The following is an 18566-nucleotide window of genomic DNA, read 5'->3' on the forward strand; positions in this document are numbered from 1 at the left end:
CTGACCCACCTCCCTCACATTTATTTCATCATTCGTTTAAAAACCATTGTAGCTGTGTTACAAATGTAATGAAATGATCTGATGTCATTTCCAACTAATGATCTTTGAATAACACATGTCAAATTGTATTTTTTGGCTGTATAGTAGACACTCAAATCATTTGAACCCCCTGAAAAAAAAATATTTTTGTGTGTAATTTATTCATGGAATCATGCAATTTGGGTAAAATCGGTCTCATTCTTAGACTCAACACTTGAAAATAGACAAGAGAGCCTTTTTATGTAATCTTAGGTTTTCTGAAATAACATTTTTAATGGCTGAATCACTGCCCTCCAATGGAATCAATGAATTGACTTGATTTGAAGAAGCTGGAGATAGTTACCCTTTGTTGACCATGGACAAGAATAAAAATTGATGTGTAAATTTTCGCTGTTGGGTAGTAAAATCAAAAAAGGCCTGTGTGTGCCAAATGATCACGCCATGCAACAAATTCACACACTTTTGTGCTGAAAATTTTAAAATTACATTACAGATCTACATGCGTAACTCAAAAGTCTGCAAAAACGTATTACGCATTTTTATAGAGCTTGTTATGCAAATGCATTTTTCAGAGCAGGTGATGACTTCTACTTTTCATTTGAACTGACAATTTCAGATTAAAGGCTTGTTCCCATGGCGATGACATCTGGAGGCAAGCCGCCCAGTTTGAGGGGTTGGAAAGAGCTACTTTTGGTGTAGAAGTCGAGCATCCTGCGGTCACTGTGTCTCAATTCACAGAATACGCCTCTGGAACCTGAAACACAAACCCAACAAAGTTTTGCATCTTTACCTTAGTATATGGAATCCACTTAAGCATTTATTCAATATCCAGCAAGGGCACAAGCATGAGTACATTTTTTGTCCTCACTATTAAGACTAATCAGTGCACTACTAGTAACCTTTTTCCCAATGCAATACAGCCTTCCATTAGTGTATGACATTTCTTCACACTTGCTATACTTAAAGCAGAAGTCAACCCAAACATATTTTTTTCAAGAATAAGTTCCCAGCAGGCCCACTAGTTGAAACAGAGCATTCTGATAAATATTGCGTTTGTGGAATAAGTGTTAATCCACTCGTTTTTAGCCATCTCTGGGGGCGGCCATTTTGTCTTCTGTCGACTGAAAATGACATCACAACTGCTCACAACGACCAATCACGTCTCAGATTGAGAAAACAGGTCAGCCGTGATTGGTCGTTGTGAGCAGTTGTGATGTCATTTTCAGTCGACAGAAGACAAAATGGCCGCCCCCAGAGATGGCTAAAAACGAGTGCATTTTGCTCCGTAACTTATATTCCACAAACGCAAAATTAATCAGAATGCCGTGTTTCAACTAGCACCTGTGGGGCTGCTGGGCACTTATTCTTGAAAAAAATATGTTTGGATTGACTTCCGCTTCAAAGGACAACTACCGGTACATGCTATTAGTGAGGCAAGATTGTGCACTAGATGATAACTGCATGCTATGAGTACTGCTAGTGAAGTGCTAGATTTGAAACAAGGAGTACCAGTAGCTCACAGTTGTCAACTAGTGCACAGTTTTGCCTCACTAGTAACATGTAGTATGCCAAAGTTGTCACACTAGTGTGGACAAAGCGCGTGGGTGATAGTCCATGACCTTAAACTGTTTGTTTATTGAACAAGTAGCAGAGAGTAGAATAGAACGTACAAAATATGAATTAATAAAAAAGAAAGCACATAAATAGTCAGTTTACATGTTCAAAAGGGAGTAGGAAGAAGTAAATTACTATGTGATAATGATCAACAACTAAACATACACATGCCGGCATATATATAACTGCACTTGCGCGTGTGCATGCAGTACAATAAGGACACACCCGAGAACATTCATGAATCGTTCTACCCTCATACTCACACAACCAATTTTCAAAACTAAAAGTTCCAGCACTTCTTCAGTTTCACCGACTTGTTCCACCTGATTTATATTATTTTTGTGTCCTGATTCACTCCTCACGTCAGTTCCACAATTGTTCCACAAATTAACATCTCTCACGGGAACACACTTTTGCTTCATATTTGTTCATGCTTTGAATTTTTTTATGGACACTTGTACCCCTCAAGTCATAGCAACTCTATCTAATTTAGAACATCTGCGTATTGTGGCAGAGTAGGTTATTGTGTACATTGTATGCCAATTGTACAGTTTTTAAACTCAACTTGGGTCATAGAATTGCAGCATTTATTTTGATAAACAGTGAAAATGTTGGTTTTGTATAATTTGATCCATGAATAATTCTTATTGCTTGTTTTTGTAGTTTGGAAACAGGATGAATATTTGCTTTATAGGTAACCGGATATCAAGGATAGCAAATGCTCAAACGGCTTTCCATCGTGGGGCCAATCTCAAAAACACTACAAAATTTTGCAGCTAGAAAGTTAACCTATTCACAAAGTGTGTCAACTTACCGCAGCTTCTGATGGTGGACAACAGCTGTCCAATCATACGCTTCGCCGGAGTGGGGTCGGTGACCCTGGGCAGCACTTGTCCAGTGATTAATGAGGGGAAGTCCTCCAATACACTTGCGTCACTCGTGTCCCTCTGGAGGGAAGAGATGAAGCAACAGGATTTGAAATTCATCTTGATCTTCCACTTTGGGGGATTTTCCAACTCCAAATTGTCACCTGAATGGAGGCTGCGGCTGCTTTGGCATCTGCGAGCGCCAACATGTAGCCACACGGCCCCATGTCATCCTCCAGGACAAGCGCGCACTGAGGGCTTGGGGGAATTCCACCCGTTGACAGGCTGCAACACACACATTCACAGCAGGATAGGAGTGTACAGTGTTTCCTCACCTTTCTCGGGCAATCAGTGCACATATTTGAAACGAGAAAAATCGCATGGCACAAAGAAACAAAATCCACTGAAAAAAAAATGTTGATCTCGTCTCAATTTCTGTGCGTTCTGAACACTAAGCACGCAGGAACTGACGGACGACACAGTGATCATCATCAACGGCTCTGCCATCTAGTGGAACAGTATCTAATTGTTCTGCATGTAATTAGCCGCAAAAATAATGAGGGAAAGCAGTACTTACAGAAAATGGATAGTTGGATTAAGGTGATTATACTTAACAAAAATTAAATAATAAAAACTAAAATTGACCAAATATTTTTGTAAATGAAATCAAATAAAAACAAAAATGCTTTTAAAAAAACTAAAACTGACTGAAACTACACCTTATGTTTATATGTTTATAAAACTAACTACAATTGAAGCCAAAATATCCTTTGTTTTTGTCAAAACTATACATGAGCTTTCAGGGGTCATTTTAAATTTATTTCGGTATTGCTGTACGCCCGTATAGAAGAAGGAAGGTAAAACAGTCGTTTGAGAATTGTAGTTTTATTTTATTACACAATACTTATGACCCCCCCTTTTTTTTTATCTTACTAAATACTCTATGTCTTAAAAAAAAAAAAATATATATATATATATATTAAAATTAATAAAACCCTACTCCAAAATCAAATTTAAAACTCAGTGAACTAAAAAAAACAAAACAAAAAAAAAACTAATTATTATGAATCACACAGTTGTGTGGGTATCATTTTAATTATATTTTGTACACACTGAATCTTTTCATTTTTCATAAGAAAAATGCTGCCCTTTATTTCTTTCTTGAGCATTGCCACCGTTGGGACGTCTCAGCCTAACCTGCAGGTAATATTTCAAGTGTGTGTTTCAAATGGTCACTGATCCGCATCGAGTGGTGATCATCTCAGCCTGGAATTCCACTAGAACACCAATGGAGTCTTTCTGCTTTAAAAGAGTCTCTGCTTACTTTGTCTAACATCCGGTGGATATCCTCCCTGACATGACACCAAAAAATAATCTCATACCAACTTACATGTCACTAATGAGAGGGGCCTCTGTTATGGAGGCGACTTGAATCTGTCTTTCTCGTTGCATCTTCACAAAAATTCTCTGCACGTCCATCTAGAAAAGACAACAGCGCAACGCCATGTTGACAAAATGGAATGTTGAGCTGGTTTAAGCCCATTGGTTTCATAAGATCACCTTATCCTCTGCGCAATAGGGTCGTATGCAGTACACCGACGTCTTGGGAGGATGTTTGAACAGGTCTCTGTTACCATGGCCCGGCAGCATCCTCTACAAGGACAATAACGATGTTGAACGACAACATAGCACCAAAGTCAGCAGCGGCGGCTTGTTTTGGAAGCACTTGGCTTAGCCGTTGAGACCGAGCCACGCCACATTTAACCAAAATTCACCAGTATTCAACCCAAGTATCTGACCACAACCCAAAAAGGTTTTTCAATTGCCCAAAAATTCCACAAGATAGCGGCAAAGCACTTTTTTGTATTAGACAAGACTAAAGCCTGACTAAATGAAAGTAACGTCTTTTCCGGACTATAAGCCGCTACCTTTTTCCTAGGTTTTGAAGTATGCGGCTTCTGTAAAGGTGTGGCTATTCTGTGGATTTTTCTTCCACCGCTAGGGGCGCTCTAACCGGAATTTCAATACAATACAATAGTCATTAAGAGGATGTGACTGCAGGTGGAGGAGTTCAACAGGCGAGGGGGCTATGCACTAGGTTATTGTATTAGGTGGTATGCGGAAGTTAACTGACAAACTGGAGTGGCAGCGCAGTGAAATGAAGATAATTACTGCTTATTTTCTCTTGGTTCTGTTCTGTTTTAATCAGCAAAGTTGCTGTCGTGTTAAAAGCCTGTTAGGAAAGAATATGTCCAGGTACATACATGTACATTTACAGTTCAAAATTGTTGTAAATGAAACACTTACAGTTCAAAATTGTTGTAAATAAAACTGTAAATGAAGTAAATATCAAGTTTTTCAACATAGGTGCGCCTCATATGTTTTTCCCCTTTTTTTTTTTTTTTTTTTTTTTAAATAGAATGGTGCAGCTCATATAAAAGGTGTGGCTTATCGTCTGAAAAATACAGTAAATGAATCCCAAAATAGTGCCAAAGCAATATTTTTATTTTAGACATGCCTTTGGCCTGAGCACAAAAACATCCATAATTTAAGTGTTCAACAAATAATACGAGATTATATATATACTTTTTTTTTTTTTTTTTTTTTTTAAATCAGCAAAAAGGCTAATTTGAAAATGCCGGACCACTTCCTGAGCACTACCGAGGTGCCCTTGAACCCATAACGTTCTGCTTTGTGCCATCAAGTGCCCGTCCACAAGGTCTTGTTTGTGCACATGTGAAACATAGAAATAACACTAAGTGTGAATTGCACCAATAATAATATACTTGTCTTGGTATTCTTTTAGCCATCAATCCGTTTTCTGTAGTATGTGTCCTCATTGAAAAGGTTGTGGATGAGCTGGAGCCTATCCCAGCTGACTTGGGGCAAGAGCCAGAGCACAACCGGAACTGGATGCCAGTCAAATCGCAGGGCACATTTACTTTCACGTTTGCAGATATTTACAATTCAGAGTCTTCAATGAACCTAACCTGCGTGTTATTGGAATGTGAAAGGAAGCCGGACTGTGGCGAGCACATGCAAACTCCACACGGAAGAGCCTGAGCCAAAGATTGGAATTTAGGACCTCTCGACCGTGAGGTGGACATGCTAACTGTGGTGAGTTGTCAGGGCTAGAATTGGAATATTTGTTCAATCAAATGATATGTATTTATTCCCAATCGTCTATCCTCCTCATTCCATAGAGTTTGTCTTGGCTGCTTTGCTTCCAGTTCACATAGATGTTCGATTTCTTGTCCAACTGGATTCAAACCTACTGCATGTGTTTGCTATGTCAAGCCAATCTTAAGAATCGGCAGTGCTCACCAATGTAACAATGTAATGTAATAATTTACAATACAATTTTTTTTTTTAATTATTATTATCAATATGATTTCAAATTTGTACTCACAAGGCCACAACGGTGGCCCTTGGTAACATTTTTCCACCTCCGATTGGTTGCTCAGCGCAAAACTTTGAAAAGCAAAACACTTCTTTAGCGATCTGAACAAATCTTTGCATTTAATAATCAGCAGCTCTGGCAAGTATGATGTATTTTATTTCAATATCTAATGATTAAATATTGATTGTAGAGCACTCCCGATAATATTTGTGTCACAGCTGTGAGGTGTTATATCGTGTTTTTGTATATTATTAAAGGTTTCCATAATTGTGACATAATAGGAGGTGGATTCAATCGGGTAAGGCCCAGGCACCAACTCTGGCATCTGCCTCTTCAAATTCAAAATATGTCATTCAAAAGAAAGAAATACAAATGAACTTTTCAATATATCGCTCGAGCCAATTAGTTCACCTGAAACTCTCCCGAGAGGCCTCCTCTGAATCCCCACGGTTCCGGATCAGCGCTCAATAGCTGAGCCGATGGTTTGCCAAGCCCTCCTGTGGCGAGCAAACGTTGACGTTAAGCCCAGAGCGTTCAAAATATATTCATTTAGTCCTCACAAGGTGCAAATTGGAAAGGCTATCATTTGGGAGACACTGTAGCACAAAGGGGCTGCACATTTTGCACATATTCTGTCTGCAGCAGCATGGAGATCAGTAAGGAAGAAATCGATTTCTTGAACATGTGTGCGTTATAAACAGAACGATCAGTGTTTTTTAGATATTGGTTGACTGGGCACTAGCCAATCTGTGGGAGACAAAATTCTTGCTTAGTTGTATTTATCTCACTAGAAGGCACAACATTTTTTAACTTGTTTTAATGCATTTCTTTTTACTGATATTCTGTAGGTTGCCATAATCAATATATAGTCATACAATTGGAAATTTAATTTCTTTGTAAATGAGAATTATTCCTCCCACAGTATGCACAGAGACATAAACATTTCAGTCAAGGTTAGCTCAAATGTTTTGAAACTGCATTGAATCTATGAGGGCAAAAATGTAAAAAAAAATTGTCATCGAGATTTTAAAAAAAAAAGAGATACCAATCCGTAATACAGCTCTGTAACATTTACCCGCTTGAAGTTAAAAGACGACGACAATATTCTGCTTTTCTCACCGAGTGATTTGACGTATGCTTGAGCCAGACCGACGCCGCTCTTGATGTCACAGATGTAGTTGTAGAGGTCGTACAGGATGCTACGGTTGGGCGCGTTGGTCAAGCGGTTGAACATCCGCACCACCGCTTCGCACATGTCGTCGAACTGCCGGGCTCTCGAACACCACTCAGCAGTCTAGAAACACAGCAGCGGGTGGCACACTTAACACCTGGGTCACATTGGACTGGTTTTGACAACAGTAAAAATATCCACAATGTCACTCTTTCACTCTGAAATGTGATGCTTTTTGACCCAAAATACACAAAAATTAAAATACTTTAAGCGGATGACAACCCAAACATATTTTTTTTAAGAATATGTTCTAAGCAGGCCGTTTAATTTGATGCCACTTGTTTCAAGACCCACACTAAGCGCCAATAGTAGCACATGACTGGCCGAGCCTATTTCTTTGTGAATGCTGTTATTTGGGACAAAAACAGAATACTGTGGGGGTTTTTTCTTCTTTTTTTTAAAAATATGAGCTTCTTTATCATCCCCACACTATTGTGATCATTATCATATCGTGAGGTTCATATGGTGACATTATCGTATTATGACCAATATCCAAATGGATATCATGACATTTGGACATCATGGCATCCCTTCCACAAATGTCTGATAGTTGATGAAAAACTCAAAAAGACAATTTCCTTTTTCTCTGAAACAAATGATTATTAATTCATTTGTGAAAGTGAATAGTTAAAGGGAAGTCAACACAAACATGTTTTTTTCAAGAATATGTTCCCAGCAGGCCCACTTGTTGTAACACCGCATTCTGATTAATTTTGCGTTTGTGGAATATAAATTATACAGCAAAATGCACTCGTTTTTAGTCAACTCTGGGGGCGGCCATTTTGTTTTCTGTCGACTGAAAATGACATCAGAACTGCTCACAGCGATCAATCACGGGCTGACCTGTTTTCTGAATCTGAGCCATGATTGGTCGTTATGAGTAGTTGAGATGTCATTTTCAGTCGACAGGAGACAAAATGGCCGCCCCCAGAGATGGCTAAAAACGAGTGGATTAACACTTATTCCACAAACGCAATATTTATCAGAATGACCTGTTTCAACTAGTGAGCTTGCATAGAACATGTTCTTGAAAAAAATATCTTTGCGTTGACTTCCCCTTTAAACACAGTGAAAAGATGATAATGTGGTATAGACAATTATTATGAGGATATTCTTGGTCCCGGTCAACAACGTACTGTACCTGTGCATGAAAATGATCACGTATGTCAAGGTTAAGTGAAATCCGACCTGGTCTGTCTTGAGGGCGGCATCTTGACTGTGGCTCTTGAGCCAGTTCAGCTCATGCAGCATGCTCTTTGCTGTGGAGCCATATTCATAGGGCAGGTAGAAGAGGTCGGACAGCAGCTTCAGGTCGTCTAAGGTCAGCGGCTCGGCTGTGTAAAGCCGGTTCTCTCCCGGCCCGGGCACATACGAGTGTTCCCCAAGGTCTGTCTGCATGGGCTCCTCGTCAGAAGACTCCTTCTTAGAGCAAGCTGGAAGACCGTGACATGGAAAATTGCACATCTGTTACGCACTTGGTTGTGTTGCTCTACAAAATGTGTGTCGGTTTGAACCATGTACTTTTGTCAGTTCTATAAATCGTCCTCAGGGCCAAAAAAACTGCACAAGCTACTTGTGATTAAAGATTTCTTTCCGGTATCGTCTACATCTGTTTCTTTTTCTACACCACCAACAAGCAAATTCAAAGCTGCGGTGGACATTGTCTACCTGTCGGCTGATCTGTGCACAGAAACTCCTCCAGCCAGTCGGTGAGGGCCAGCGTCAGGGCTTTGTCGGGGCTATAGCAAGGGTCCTGCTCTTCATCGCCTCATGTCGGAATCACAAGAGCGAGAATAACAACACAGCAAACCTTTTATACAAGTCTGACAGCGAAACAGGAGCTCACCCATTTCCACATCCTTGGGTGCTCCATCAGCAGAAGCTTTGCACCACGTAGCCAAGGTGTGGATTGCCACAAAATTCGGATGGAACTCACAGTTGGGATTAGTGAGCACACCTCTCAGTTTGGGGATCAGTTCAGTTGGACGATCCTGAACGGAGAAGAAGAACATTTCAAGAGTGCCACAGCCAGCCAGGGGGAGTTTGACCCCCGCCTAGTAAATACTTTTTCACACTGCGTTATTAATCTTTTTCATTCAATGTTTCCAATCTCTAAATAAATATGACTGACATGGTTTTTTTGCTTCATATTTCATGACTTTGTCTAAGCACAACCAGGTAAACAACAAATTAACATGTTATTGGTGTCACATATTTACATATCTGTGTTTTTTGGATCAATTTGCCCCCAGGCTGTTTTAGCCGTATAAAACAAAAGAAATTTGACCTTCTAAACACATTTATTTGTTTTGGATGATATTGAGGTCACTATCACATAGAATTTCATAATCATCAAAAAGCTTGGAATTAGATTTTACTCGAGTAAATATCGGTTCCAAGCTTCGTAAAAAATTGTAGTTGAAAAATACAATTAATCGCGATCAATTGTGGAAAATTTTGCGATTAATTAGTTAAAAATTTTAATCACTTGGGAGCACTTAATAAAACAAAAAAAAAAAAACATGCTCTCTTTCAAAGTGTAGACTGTTAGACGGAGCGGCGTGCACATCCTACTGGCGACACCACATCCGCTAAGGTCTTTTCCGATAACGTGCAAAGCTGAGAAAAACTCCATGTTCCATGATTTACAGCCAGCCTCAGACTTCAATGAATCAAATCTCTTTGGTGGTTGTGCACACATTTCCAGGTTACGCTCGGTGGGTGTGTCAAAAGTCTGGATGGGAGAATGCGTGCGGATGAAAGGTACACAAGCAACATATGTACAAAACAGACTTACTCGCGAACGGGAGTATAAGGCCATTAATATACCAAAGGGGTACTGAAAATGCACCAAACTGTGGCCCAAAAAGTGCTGTATGGAGCTTTTTGTCCAAATACAGTGGTACCATGACTTGTACACCTTGGCAGCAATTGCCACAAGATCCGCTCAGCATCTCATGTCTCACTCTCAATTTGAGATACGAGTAAATTGAGTTATGAATTGAGCATATAACTCGAGGTACCACTATATCATTACAAACATTTTAAAATGTTTGTTCCCATTGTGCATCATTTCTCCAATCAATGAGTATTTACCTTAAAGGGTCCCATGAAAATTCTTTGTGGGTCATAGTCGTTGGCATGTATATTGTCCCAAATGACTGGCGCCCTCTTGAGGATGGAGGACACCTCTTCTATGGACTCCACCGAGATTTTATGGGATACCACCTTTGGACCTACAATCAAATTTTACTTGTGTAAGGTTGTGTACTTTTTGGGTGAATGGGGGAAAAAAAGGCAAGATGACAGAAGCGTTACTTAAGTTTGAAAAGTAAAATACATTTTTAGGGTTAGGTGACGACATGATCCACAGCCCAGTACTCTAGTCTGTGTTCTAGTGGCTGGGGAACCTCTTTCAGACTTAATACACCAACTAAATATACAGTACAACACTTCTGATAAAGCTGTACAGTGGTGTGAAAAAGTGTTTGCCCCCTTCCTGATTTCTTGCTTCGCATGTGTGTCACATTTAAACGTTTCTCATCAACAAACAAATGTTAATATTAGTCAAAGACAACAATTGAACACAAAATGCATTCCTTAAACAGTTGTGATTATTATTATTATTATTATTATTATTATTATGGGAGAAAAAAATCCAAGCCTATATGGCCCTGTGTGAAAAAGTGATTGCCCCAAAAACTTAACAGTTGGGCCACCCTCAGCAGAAAAAACAACCAAAATCAAATGTTTTTTTATACGTGGCAATGAGCCCCACTCTTACTTGCAGACCTGCTTGAATTGAAACGGAAATGCTGGAGAGCTTGAGCATAACAGGCCTTTTAAAGGTTATTCAAAGGTTACTTTGATCAGGTTGAAGGCTGTACTTTGACTAGGCCACTCCAAAACCATTTTGCTTTTTTTAAGACATTCAGAAGCTGACTTAAAATACTTTTTTGCACAGGGCCCGGTAGCTTTGAATAGTTGTTTTTCCCCTAGTAAATCCATTCACCGTTTATAAACTGCATTTTAGGTTTATTTAGGTTGTCTTTGTGTAATCTTTACAATTGTTTTGATTATGCTAAACATTAAAATGAGGAAACTATGCAAAAATAATACAAATTTTAGAAGAGGGCAAATACTTTTTCATGGTATTGTATGTGTTCCGGTATGAGATTACCTGTCCATAACACGTCTATCCCCGGTAGCAGCTCGTCTCCCACAGTGTGAAGGTAGGATGACTGTGACACGTTTGGGGTGCAGAAAGCAGCACAATAATCTGCAGTTTGGGGGAAGAACATTGGTTAGTGTGCAAAACTATGTATTTAAAACTTGATATCTCTATTAAAATGAGTGTTTGTGCAGTGACCCCTCCCGCCAATTCAATATTTGCAAATTACCCAACTCTGAATTTTTCTTTGGGGGGGAAAATAACTATTCGCTTGAGGCGAGGAACACCAAGTTAGTTTCAGAGGTTTAAGGTTTCTTTTTTTCAGGCTAGGCGATATGACTGAGAAGTATATCACTATATAAGTACCGGTATTTCATATTGGCCGATATTGATACATATAGATTTTTTTTTCTCATATTACTGAAAATAGACACCTGTATAAAAAAAAAAAAAAAAAAAAAAAAAAAGTGAATTTAGGTAATTTTACTTTAATACTTAATCTTTAATAAGAAATCAACGCAACTATGAAAAAGATGAAAATATAAAGATTAAATACCTTTTTAAACAATGGGCTTACAGTGCTGGGCAATATGGCTGACATATCTTTTACAATACTGTATAAGTATTTCATATCAGTCAATATTGATGATTAACAAATCTTTAACCGATTTAAATAATTAAAAAAAAAACCTACCGGTATTAATTACTTTTGCGTACATTGTAGTATAATGTGCAGTTTCTCCTCCACCAATGCATTGTAAACGCTTATTTGCGTTAGTTGCTATCCCAAAGCAATATTGTTCATACCCTTACATTAGCCTTCATTCAATGTTCATACAATGGAAATGTAGTAAACTATTACTCGTTTGCAGTGCAGGCATTACCATTGACCAACCGTTTTAGGACTACTTTATCTTTTTAACCGACTTATTGTTGCCAAAGTTCATTCATGTTTTACTTACTTGAGAGTGACTTGTGGTACTTTTAGGGTTTAAATTATGAATATAGAAAAATATTTTTTGCAGGTCTTCGCTATAGGCGATGATGCTTGGTCCCTAATTCTAGTGAATAACAGGGCTTCACTGGAAATAAAATTGGAAGTGTCAAATGAAACTAGATCTGCAGAAATTTGAAAGGAAGTCTATTTGGACAAGTTCTCCAGTGTGACCTGTGGGACAGAAGAGGAAGGTTGCCGGTTCTCCCAAATGCTGGTACACTTCATTGGTGATGGCCACCTGCGCGTGGGCGACGGAGCTGAAGGCCTGCTTGTCGGCAGGACACATCTCCGTTTCGATGTCGTCAAACAGTAATGAGAAGGAGCTGCAGCCAAAATCTCGAACCTAGAGAGGGTATGCGACAATTTTTGCACTTATTTTTAACCTGCATAATGCTGTTCCAATGTGTAGGGACTATAGGTTATCCCCTATATGTGCTGTATCCTCTCAATGTGTCCTACAATACATCTCGAATTGCACACAAAAGATGGCTGCAAAAGAAATACATCCCATGATGCGTTGCAACATTTCATGAGTTGTGGTGCACAAATATCTCCATATAATTAACATTAAAGCGGAAGTCAACCCAAACATATTTTTTTCAAGAATACGCTCCGAGCAGGCCCACTAGTTGAAACAGGGAATTCTGATAAATATTGCGTTTGTGGAATAAGTGTTAATCCACTCATTTTTAGCAATCTCTGGGGGCGGCCATTTTGTCTTGTGTCGACTGAAAATGATATCATAACTGCTCACAACGACCAATCACGGCTCAGATTCAGAAAACAGGTCAGCCTTAAAGCATAGACGAATGCCCAGCTGTGTTATTTTACACATGCTGTACTTTTGCCAACTCTGGTTGCTTCAAATAAACTTTGACCGTGTATTTACCCGTGTACACTTGTTAAATGCTAATCAATACTGTACAGTCGAGGCGCAAGATATCAGGCGCTCCCTCCCCTCCAGCACCGGGACGGCCGCCCACAGAGATGGCGAAAAACAAGTGCATTTTGCTGCTTAACTTATATTCCACAAACACAAAATTAATCAGAATGCCGTGTTTCAACTAGTGGGCCTGCTGGGAACATTTTCTTGAAAAATATGTTTGGGTTGTCTTCCGCTTTAAGTGATTTGTTTGTATGAATTCTGTAAAACACACTCATCTTAAAACAATCGAATGTTATTCGAAAGTATATATTCATTCAAAAATTATTACAGAAGGTCCACCAGCTGACATTGTAACACACATGATATAATTAACAGGGAACTTGAGTTGTGTTTAAAAACGACTTTTCATTTGACTAATATGAGTGAACTACTGTAGATACTCCACTATTAAATGGGCAGTAGGGAATGGTAATGAGTCAATAATTCCGAACACGGCCTAATTCCAAGTCAGTGCTAAGACAGCCCTGCCCCAGATGCTAGTTGACCCACTTGTAGTGTTTTACCTGCTAATAAAATTTTCCAAATAAACAGCAATAAACATGGCTCCTCATTTTGATTATGCATACAAAGTCCTACCTGATCCAGTTTCCTCTTTAGGGCAGCCACCTCTGTGCGGTTGGAAAAAGTGACGTCCAGGCCAGGAGAGATTGCATAGATGAAGTCAATGTTGTGCTGCTTTGCTGCTGATATCAGGGCGATGAGATGCTCTGCACATGAGACACAAAGATTTTTTTTTTTTACTCTCCACAACTATATATTGTATTATTACTTTTATTAATATACTTGACAGTAATTCTTTTCCAGTTTATTGAGTTAATTTTCTGTCAAGAGTCCAGACTTTTTGTAATTTGCTTGCTATTTTGCTGTGCGAAGTTGGATACGCTTGGATTTAAACGTGTGAAAAGTGGACTCATATTAACCGTGGTGTCAAATGCGCTAGCCGCGTCAATCTTAGGTTAGCTTAGCAATTAGCTTCGCAATTTTGGCTTGTAGCTTATTTGCCGCCACGAAGGCAATGATTACGGTCTGAGGAGCAGTCAATACTTACCAAATATACACAGATCCTGCCTTGCTTCTTTTTTGCTCCTTTTGGCCGCTATTGTAAGATGGCTGTGTTGCATACTTGTTGGTCCCACAGACCGCAATGATATTGTCCCACATTGTTTTCATTTCACTGTCACCGTGCTCTGTCTGCTTGCGCTGCATGACGCAGAGGAGCAACTCCACGCGTTTACCGGTTAGTGACTAGCCAGCCTTTGTTTTTTTTCAATAAAGGTTTCAATAAAGTGAAAAAAAAAAAGTACAAGAATAGCTGGACCGCAGACAATCAGAGGAGGGTCCCGCCCTTCACTATCTCTGATTGGCTGAGACCATGATATGCATGTCCATTGAGTGAGGCTTTAGAGTTGGGATTTTTTTCTATCCTGCACATGAAGCAACGTCAGATTTTTTTCCAGTTGCACAATTTTGTGCCCTAATTGGGTGCACCATAGCGCCCTGTGTAACATTCTAATCACCCGATGTTCTGACTTTGTGCACTGGCTATAGACCAAATTGCCTGTTGAACAGTTTTGCCCACCTGTCTATCATAAAACTGTACTTCCAATCAAAATCATTACATATTTATAGTCAAAATTGTGAATAATAATGTTTATCTAGCAATTGGATTACAAAAAAAAATTAATGATTCCTCATGAAACCAGCCTCCCTCACCTCCACCACCGCCCACGACCCCAAGCCCCACATACACCAGCATCTCCATTACCAGGCTTTGTAACACTTTATCTGTAGTACTCCAGAACCTCTGATTTTAGAACCGCCCCTACTGAAATTAGTAAAAGAACAACGTGAGTGCAGTTTCATGGCTGCCTAAATGTTGGCTCGCGGTGGATGGAAACGGATTAGTGAGGTAAAATTAGGAACTTGTAAATGAAGGTGGTGCCGGGAAGAGAACGGGCGCCAAAAACTCTTTGGCTTTTTTCAGACTTCCAGCCAAAATTTTGATTTTTAGCCCATCCAAATTGAAACTGGAAGGCTCTTATGTTGTTTGAACAGTCACAAAGTACATGAGATCTGATTTTTGCAAGACGGATAGAAATCACATTTGGGAGGTAGCTTCATATCCGATTTGGACAAGATGCATCTCAGTCTGACAGCTCCAAACACACAAATCCGTTTTGACTGTCCATGACATCACTCTATGCAACGCAAGACCCAATGCACCAGAGCAGAGCGCACCAATCGGAAGTAAATAATGGCGCACATCGAAGAAACTGAAAACAACAGTCCGTGGAAAGAGGTGGAAACGCGTTGCCTTATCGGTCTGTGGGGAGATCGAAAGTCCATTTATGAAAGCATGACTTCGAACACAACACGTGCTGGAGAATGGAGAATCGGTGGTTGTTATTATCCGGCATCTTTAAATTACCTTAATATGCAACATCGACCGCAGCAGCTCAATATTGGCATTTCCTCCGAATCCCATTAAGTCCCAAATGTATCCACAAGAAGGGAACAATAGTCTGCTTAAGTGCAAAACATGTGGAGAAAAAGTTTTACTTTGCACACGACTTGAATTCTTTTCATTCTCACTGGAAGCATTCCAAGTTGTAGATATGTCTCATTAGTCTAATTATGGAGCATATTTTTTTTTTTTCCTCTCTTATGCTGATATTATTGACAATCTTCCTGGATCACTCTTGGCATTAAATACAGATATCTGTGCGTACACTCCTCTGATACTTTTACTAAATGAAACTGTCTTGTCTATCAGCACAAGTAACAGGGAAGTGGCTTCAAACACTCATTGGGTCAAAGTTTAAATCAACACCTTTCCAGTGTCTCCGTGGAGATAATGATGACAGACGTTGTAATATTTTATCAATCTAGAATTTGAGAAACGCCCAATAATTATAGTGACAGTTTGGAGATAAGTAATCTTGGATGCCCAATTCAGAGTCATTTTAAAAGGTTGAATGTGAAATTAGGCAATATTTGCTGGTCGATGCTATAGATCAAAGAAAAGCAAACAAACAAACAATACTGTACATTTGAAATAATTATACCATCATAGTTATATCTTGAAACAGTTAGATGAAATTATAATACTACTAAATTGATTCTATCCCCATCTGTCTGGATTTTAATTACAGCTCATGCCATAACAGATATTTACTTCACAAAAACAATAACATCATAATTAAAAATTAATGTATTAAATTGTTTTAATTTTTAATTAAAACTTAATGTATTCAATTTTTACCATCTGATGGCAGCTATAATTAGGTCAAGCCATACCAAAATATGATTACGATAGGCATATCACCATATTTACTACATTTTACAATAAACTAATCATCAACTTATAATTACATTTTAACCATTATTATAAGAATTTAATTATTACCATCTCTGTGTATAATTGCACTACATGCCATAACTATTACATTCACAATAAGCACATTACATAATTGCTCGATTTTACAATCACTTAATGTTACATTTTCTTTTTTCAAACATCTGTCTCCATGTTTAATTGTTAATTCAATGAATAATAATATTTACATTCATCAATTCATTCTCTGTACCGCTTGTTCTCACAATTAATGCATCTATAATGTTATCATTAACATATTTTATTTCATTTTAAGTCTGACTCATACATAATTGCAGTCCTTGATTTTTGAAAATCGATTTACAATTAGTACATTATCAAAATGTGTGTTTTTAAATCATTTATTTGTAGCGTGATTTTGTCATTTTGTCATACCATCTGTCTGCATGTACAATTGCAAACGCCATGACTTATTAATTTTCCAGTGCATTATCATAATTAGCATATTTGTTAGTTATGAATTAGTATATTAGCACATACACTATATATACACAATAATTTTATCATAAAATTACTGTACTGAATTTTTACCCCGTCTGGATGAAGAGGTGCAGTTCATGAATGATAATAATACTACCGGTACTAGTCGTGGTGACACGGACTCACCTGCCTCCTCGGGGGAGTAAAGGTCTCGCCAGTACATGCGGTGTTTGTAGTCATCCTTAGGAGCGTACAGGTACGTATTCAAACCCCACTTCTGCTCCCTGAAAAAGTAGGAAATGCAAATTACTTCACATCACATTAAAAAGCTTCCCACGTCAGTGAACGTTTTAAAAAGAATGTCTTTCTTTGCAAATGAAGGATCAGGTAAACTCACTTAATGGGGCCATTAGCTGCTTCCACACAATGACACACCAAAATGTAGTTACGTATACTGAAGATTTTTTTTTTTTTAATTAACAGAATGTTATCAACGATTGATTGTGTCAGTGGTCCGTGGAGGGCCGCAAGGACTGCTGGCGTCATCACTACCTAAATTCTAATATTTGTCTAATGAAAATTGAAAACTGTATTCATTATTCACAACAGTCTATTCTCCTATGCTGTGGTGTCTCTCTTGGCTGCACTACTTTCCAGTACATATATATTATATATGTATGATATTAGACGTTTTGTCCAATACGATTTCAGCAAATTTGTGCCAGCCAATTTTATTGGAAGGGGTAACTCGAGGGAACCGGATATTTTTTTATAGACAAATAAAGCCAATATCTGTGTGTATATCTAAAATTCAAAATATTTATAATTACTAATGATTCAAACTGATGCAGCTTGGGGATTGTTTGGAGTTTGTATCCCATTCTACCTTTTGAAGAGCTCTGTTCTTTGCTCCATTGTCCAGGGTCGGCCATAAAATCCTGCAACAAGCAAAGGTCAGGAAAAAATAGGATTACTTCTATTAAGTCGTATCAGTCATATTGCATTCGTAAAAACTTTACAAATATGCATGTGTTTGCTTACATGCATCGGGGGGAGGGGTCGTCGGCTGATTCTCCACGCGCCCCCGCAGACAATAACCGGTTATTGTCGGTGGGGACGACGGAACCCGAAGGTTGCTCACCTTCGACCACGCCGCCGATGAACCGCTTGGTCCCACTCCGTGCTTTGTCGCTAACGTCGGTCGAAGTTGCCATGACTGACTGTCCGTCTGCTAGAGTCAAGCTTCTTTTGGTGTATTCGTCAAATGCTCCGACTGTCAGTCATGACTTGGAGTAAAACCAGTAACAACCTTTAATATGTCGTCTCACGCCTGCGCGCGCGCACACATGCGCAATTGCGTAACGCAGAGCTTGAAAAGCTGTAAAGTCTGCACTTGTAAATACGCAGCGCATAGACTATCACGTGAAGTGAAGATGAGTGAAGTTCACCACTTAATGGGCTGTGACTCGCGGCCCGCGCATGCACTCA

General features: G+C 39.0%; 1 protein-coding gene across 2 annotated transcripts; it reads right to left on the reverse strand.

Annotated features, from left to right (window-relative positions):
* Nucleotides 1-260: 260 nt before the first annotated feature.
* On the reverse strand, nt 261-18565 carry ogal (O-GlcNAcase like). 2 transcript variants are annotated; one of them, XM_086033001.1, is made up of 17 exons: nt 18220-18565; nt 17965-18016; nt 17265-17362; nt 13841-13971; nt 12490-12661; nt 11331-11429; nt 10247-10386; nt 8997-9141; nt 8819-8917; nt 8339-8583; nt 7039-7213; nt 6331-6416; nt 4080-4172; nt 3910-3998; nt 2684-2804; nt 2468-2600; nt 261-793 (listed from the first exon to the last, which is right to left on the reverse strand). In XM_086033001.1, exons 1-17 carry the CDS (start codon nt 18290-18292, stop codon nt 657-659), a joined length of 2088 nt encoding a protein of 695 aa, XP_085889127.1. In that variant the 5' UTR covers nt 18293-18565; the 3' UTR covers nt 261-656. The 2 variants fall into 2 exon arrangements, with proteins under 2 accessions (XP_085889127.1, XP_085889128.1); XM_086033002.1 differs by having other exon boundaries at nt 18120-18265.
* Between the last annotated feature and the right edge of the window lies 1 nt (nt 18566).

The sequence above is a fragment of the Filicampus tigris genome, chromosome 6 (genome assembly GCF_054856515.1).
Source record: "Filicampus tigris isolate MCC_2025a chromosome 6, RoL_Ftig_1.0, whole genome shotgun sequence".
In the NCBI taxonomy this organism is placed as follows: Eukaryota; Metazoa; Chordata; class Actinopteri; order Syngnathiformes; family Syngnathidae; genus Filicampus; species Filicampus tigris.

Bases quoted from the DNA above. Each gene is read 5' to 3' on its own strand.
- ogal (XM_086033001.1), bottom strand. From the start codon at position 18,292: ATGGCAACTTCGACCGACGTTAGCGACAAAGCACGGAGTGGGACCAAG. The intron at 10,387-11,330 runs GTAATCTCATAC...ATTTGATTGTAG, and splicing joins GATAGACGTGTTATGGACAG to GTCCAAAGGTGGTATCCCAT. The intron at 8,584-8,818 runs GTAGACAATGTC...ACGGTCTTCCAG, and splicing joins GTGCACAGATCAGCCGACAG to CTTGCTCTAAGAAGGAGTCT.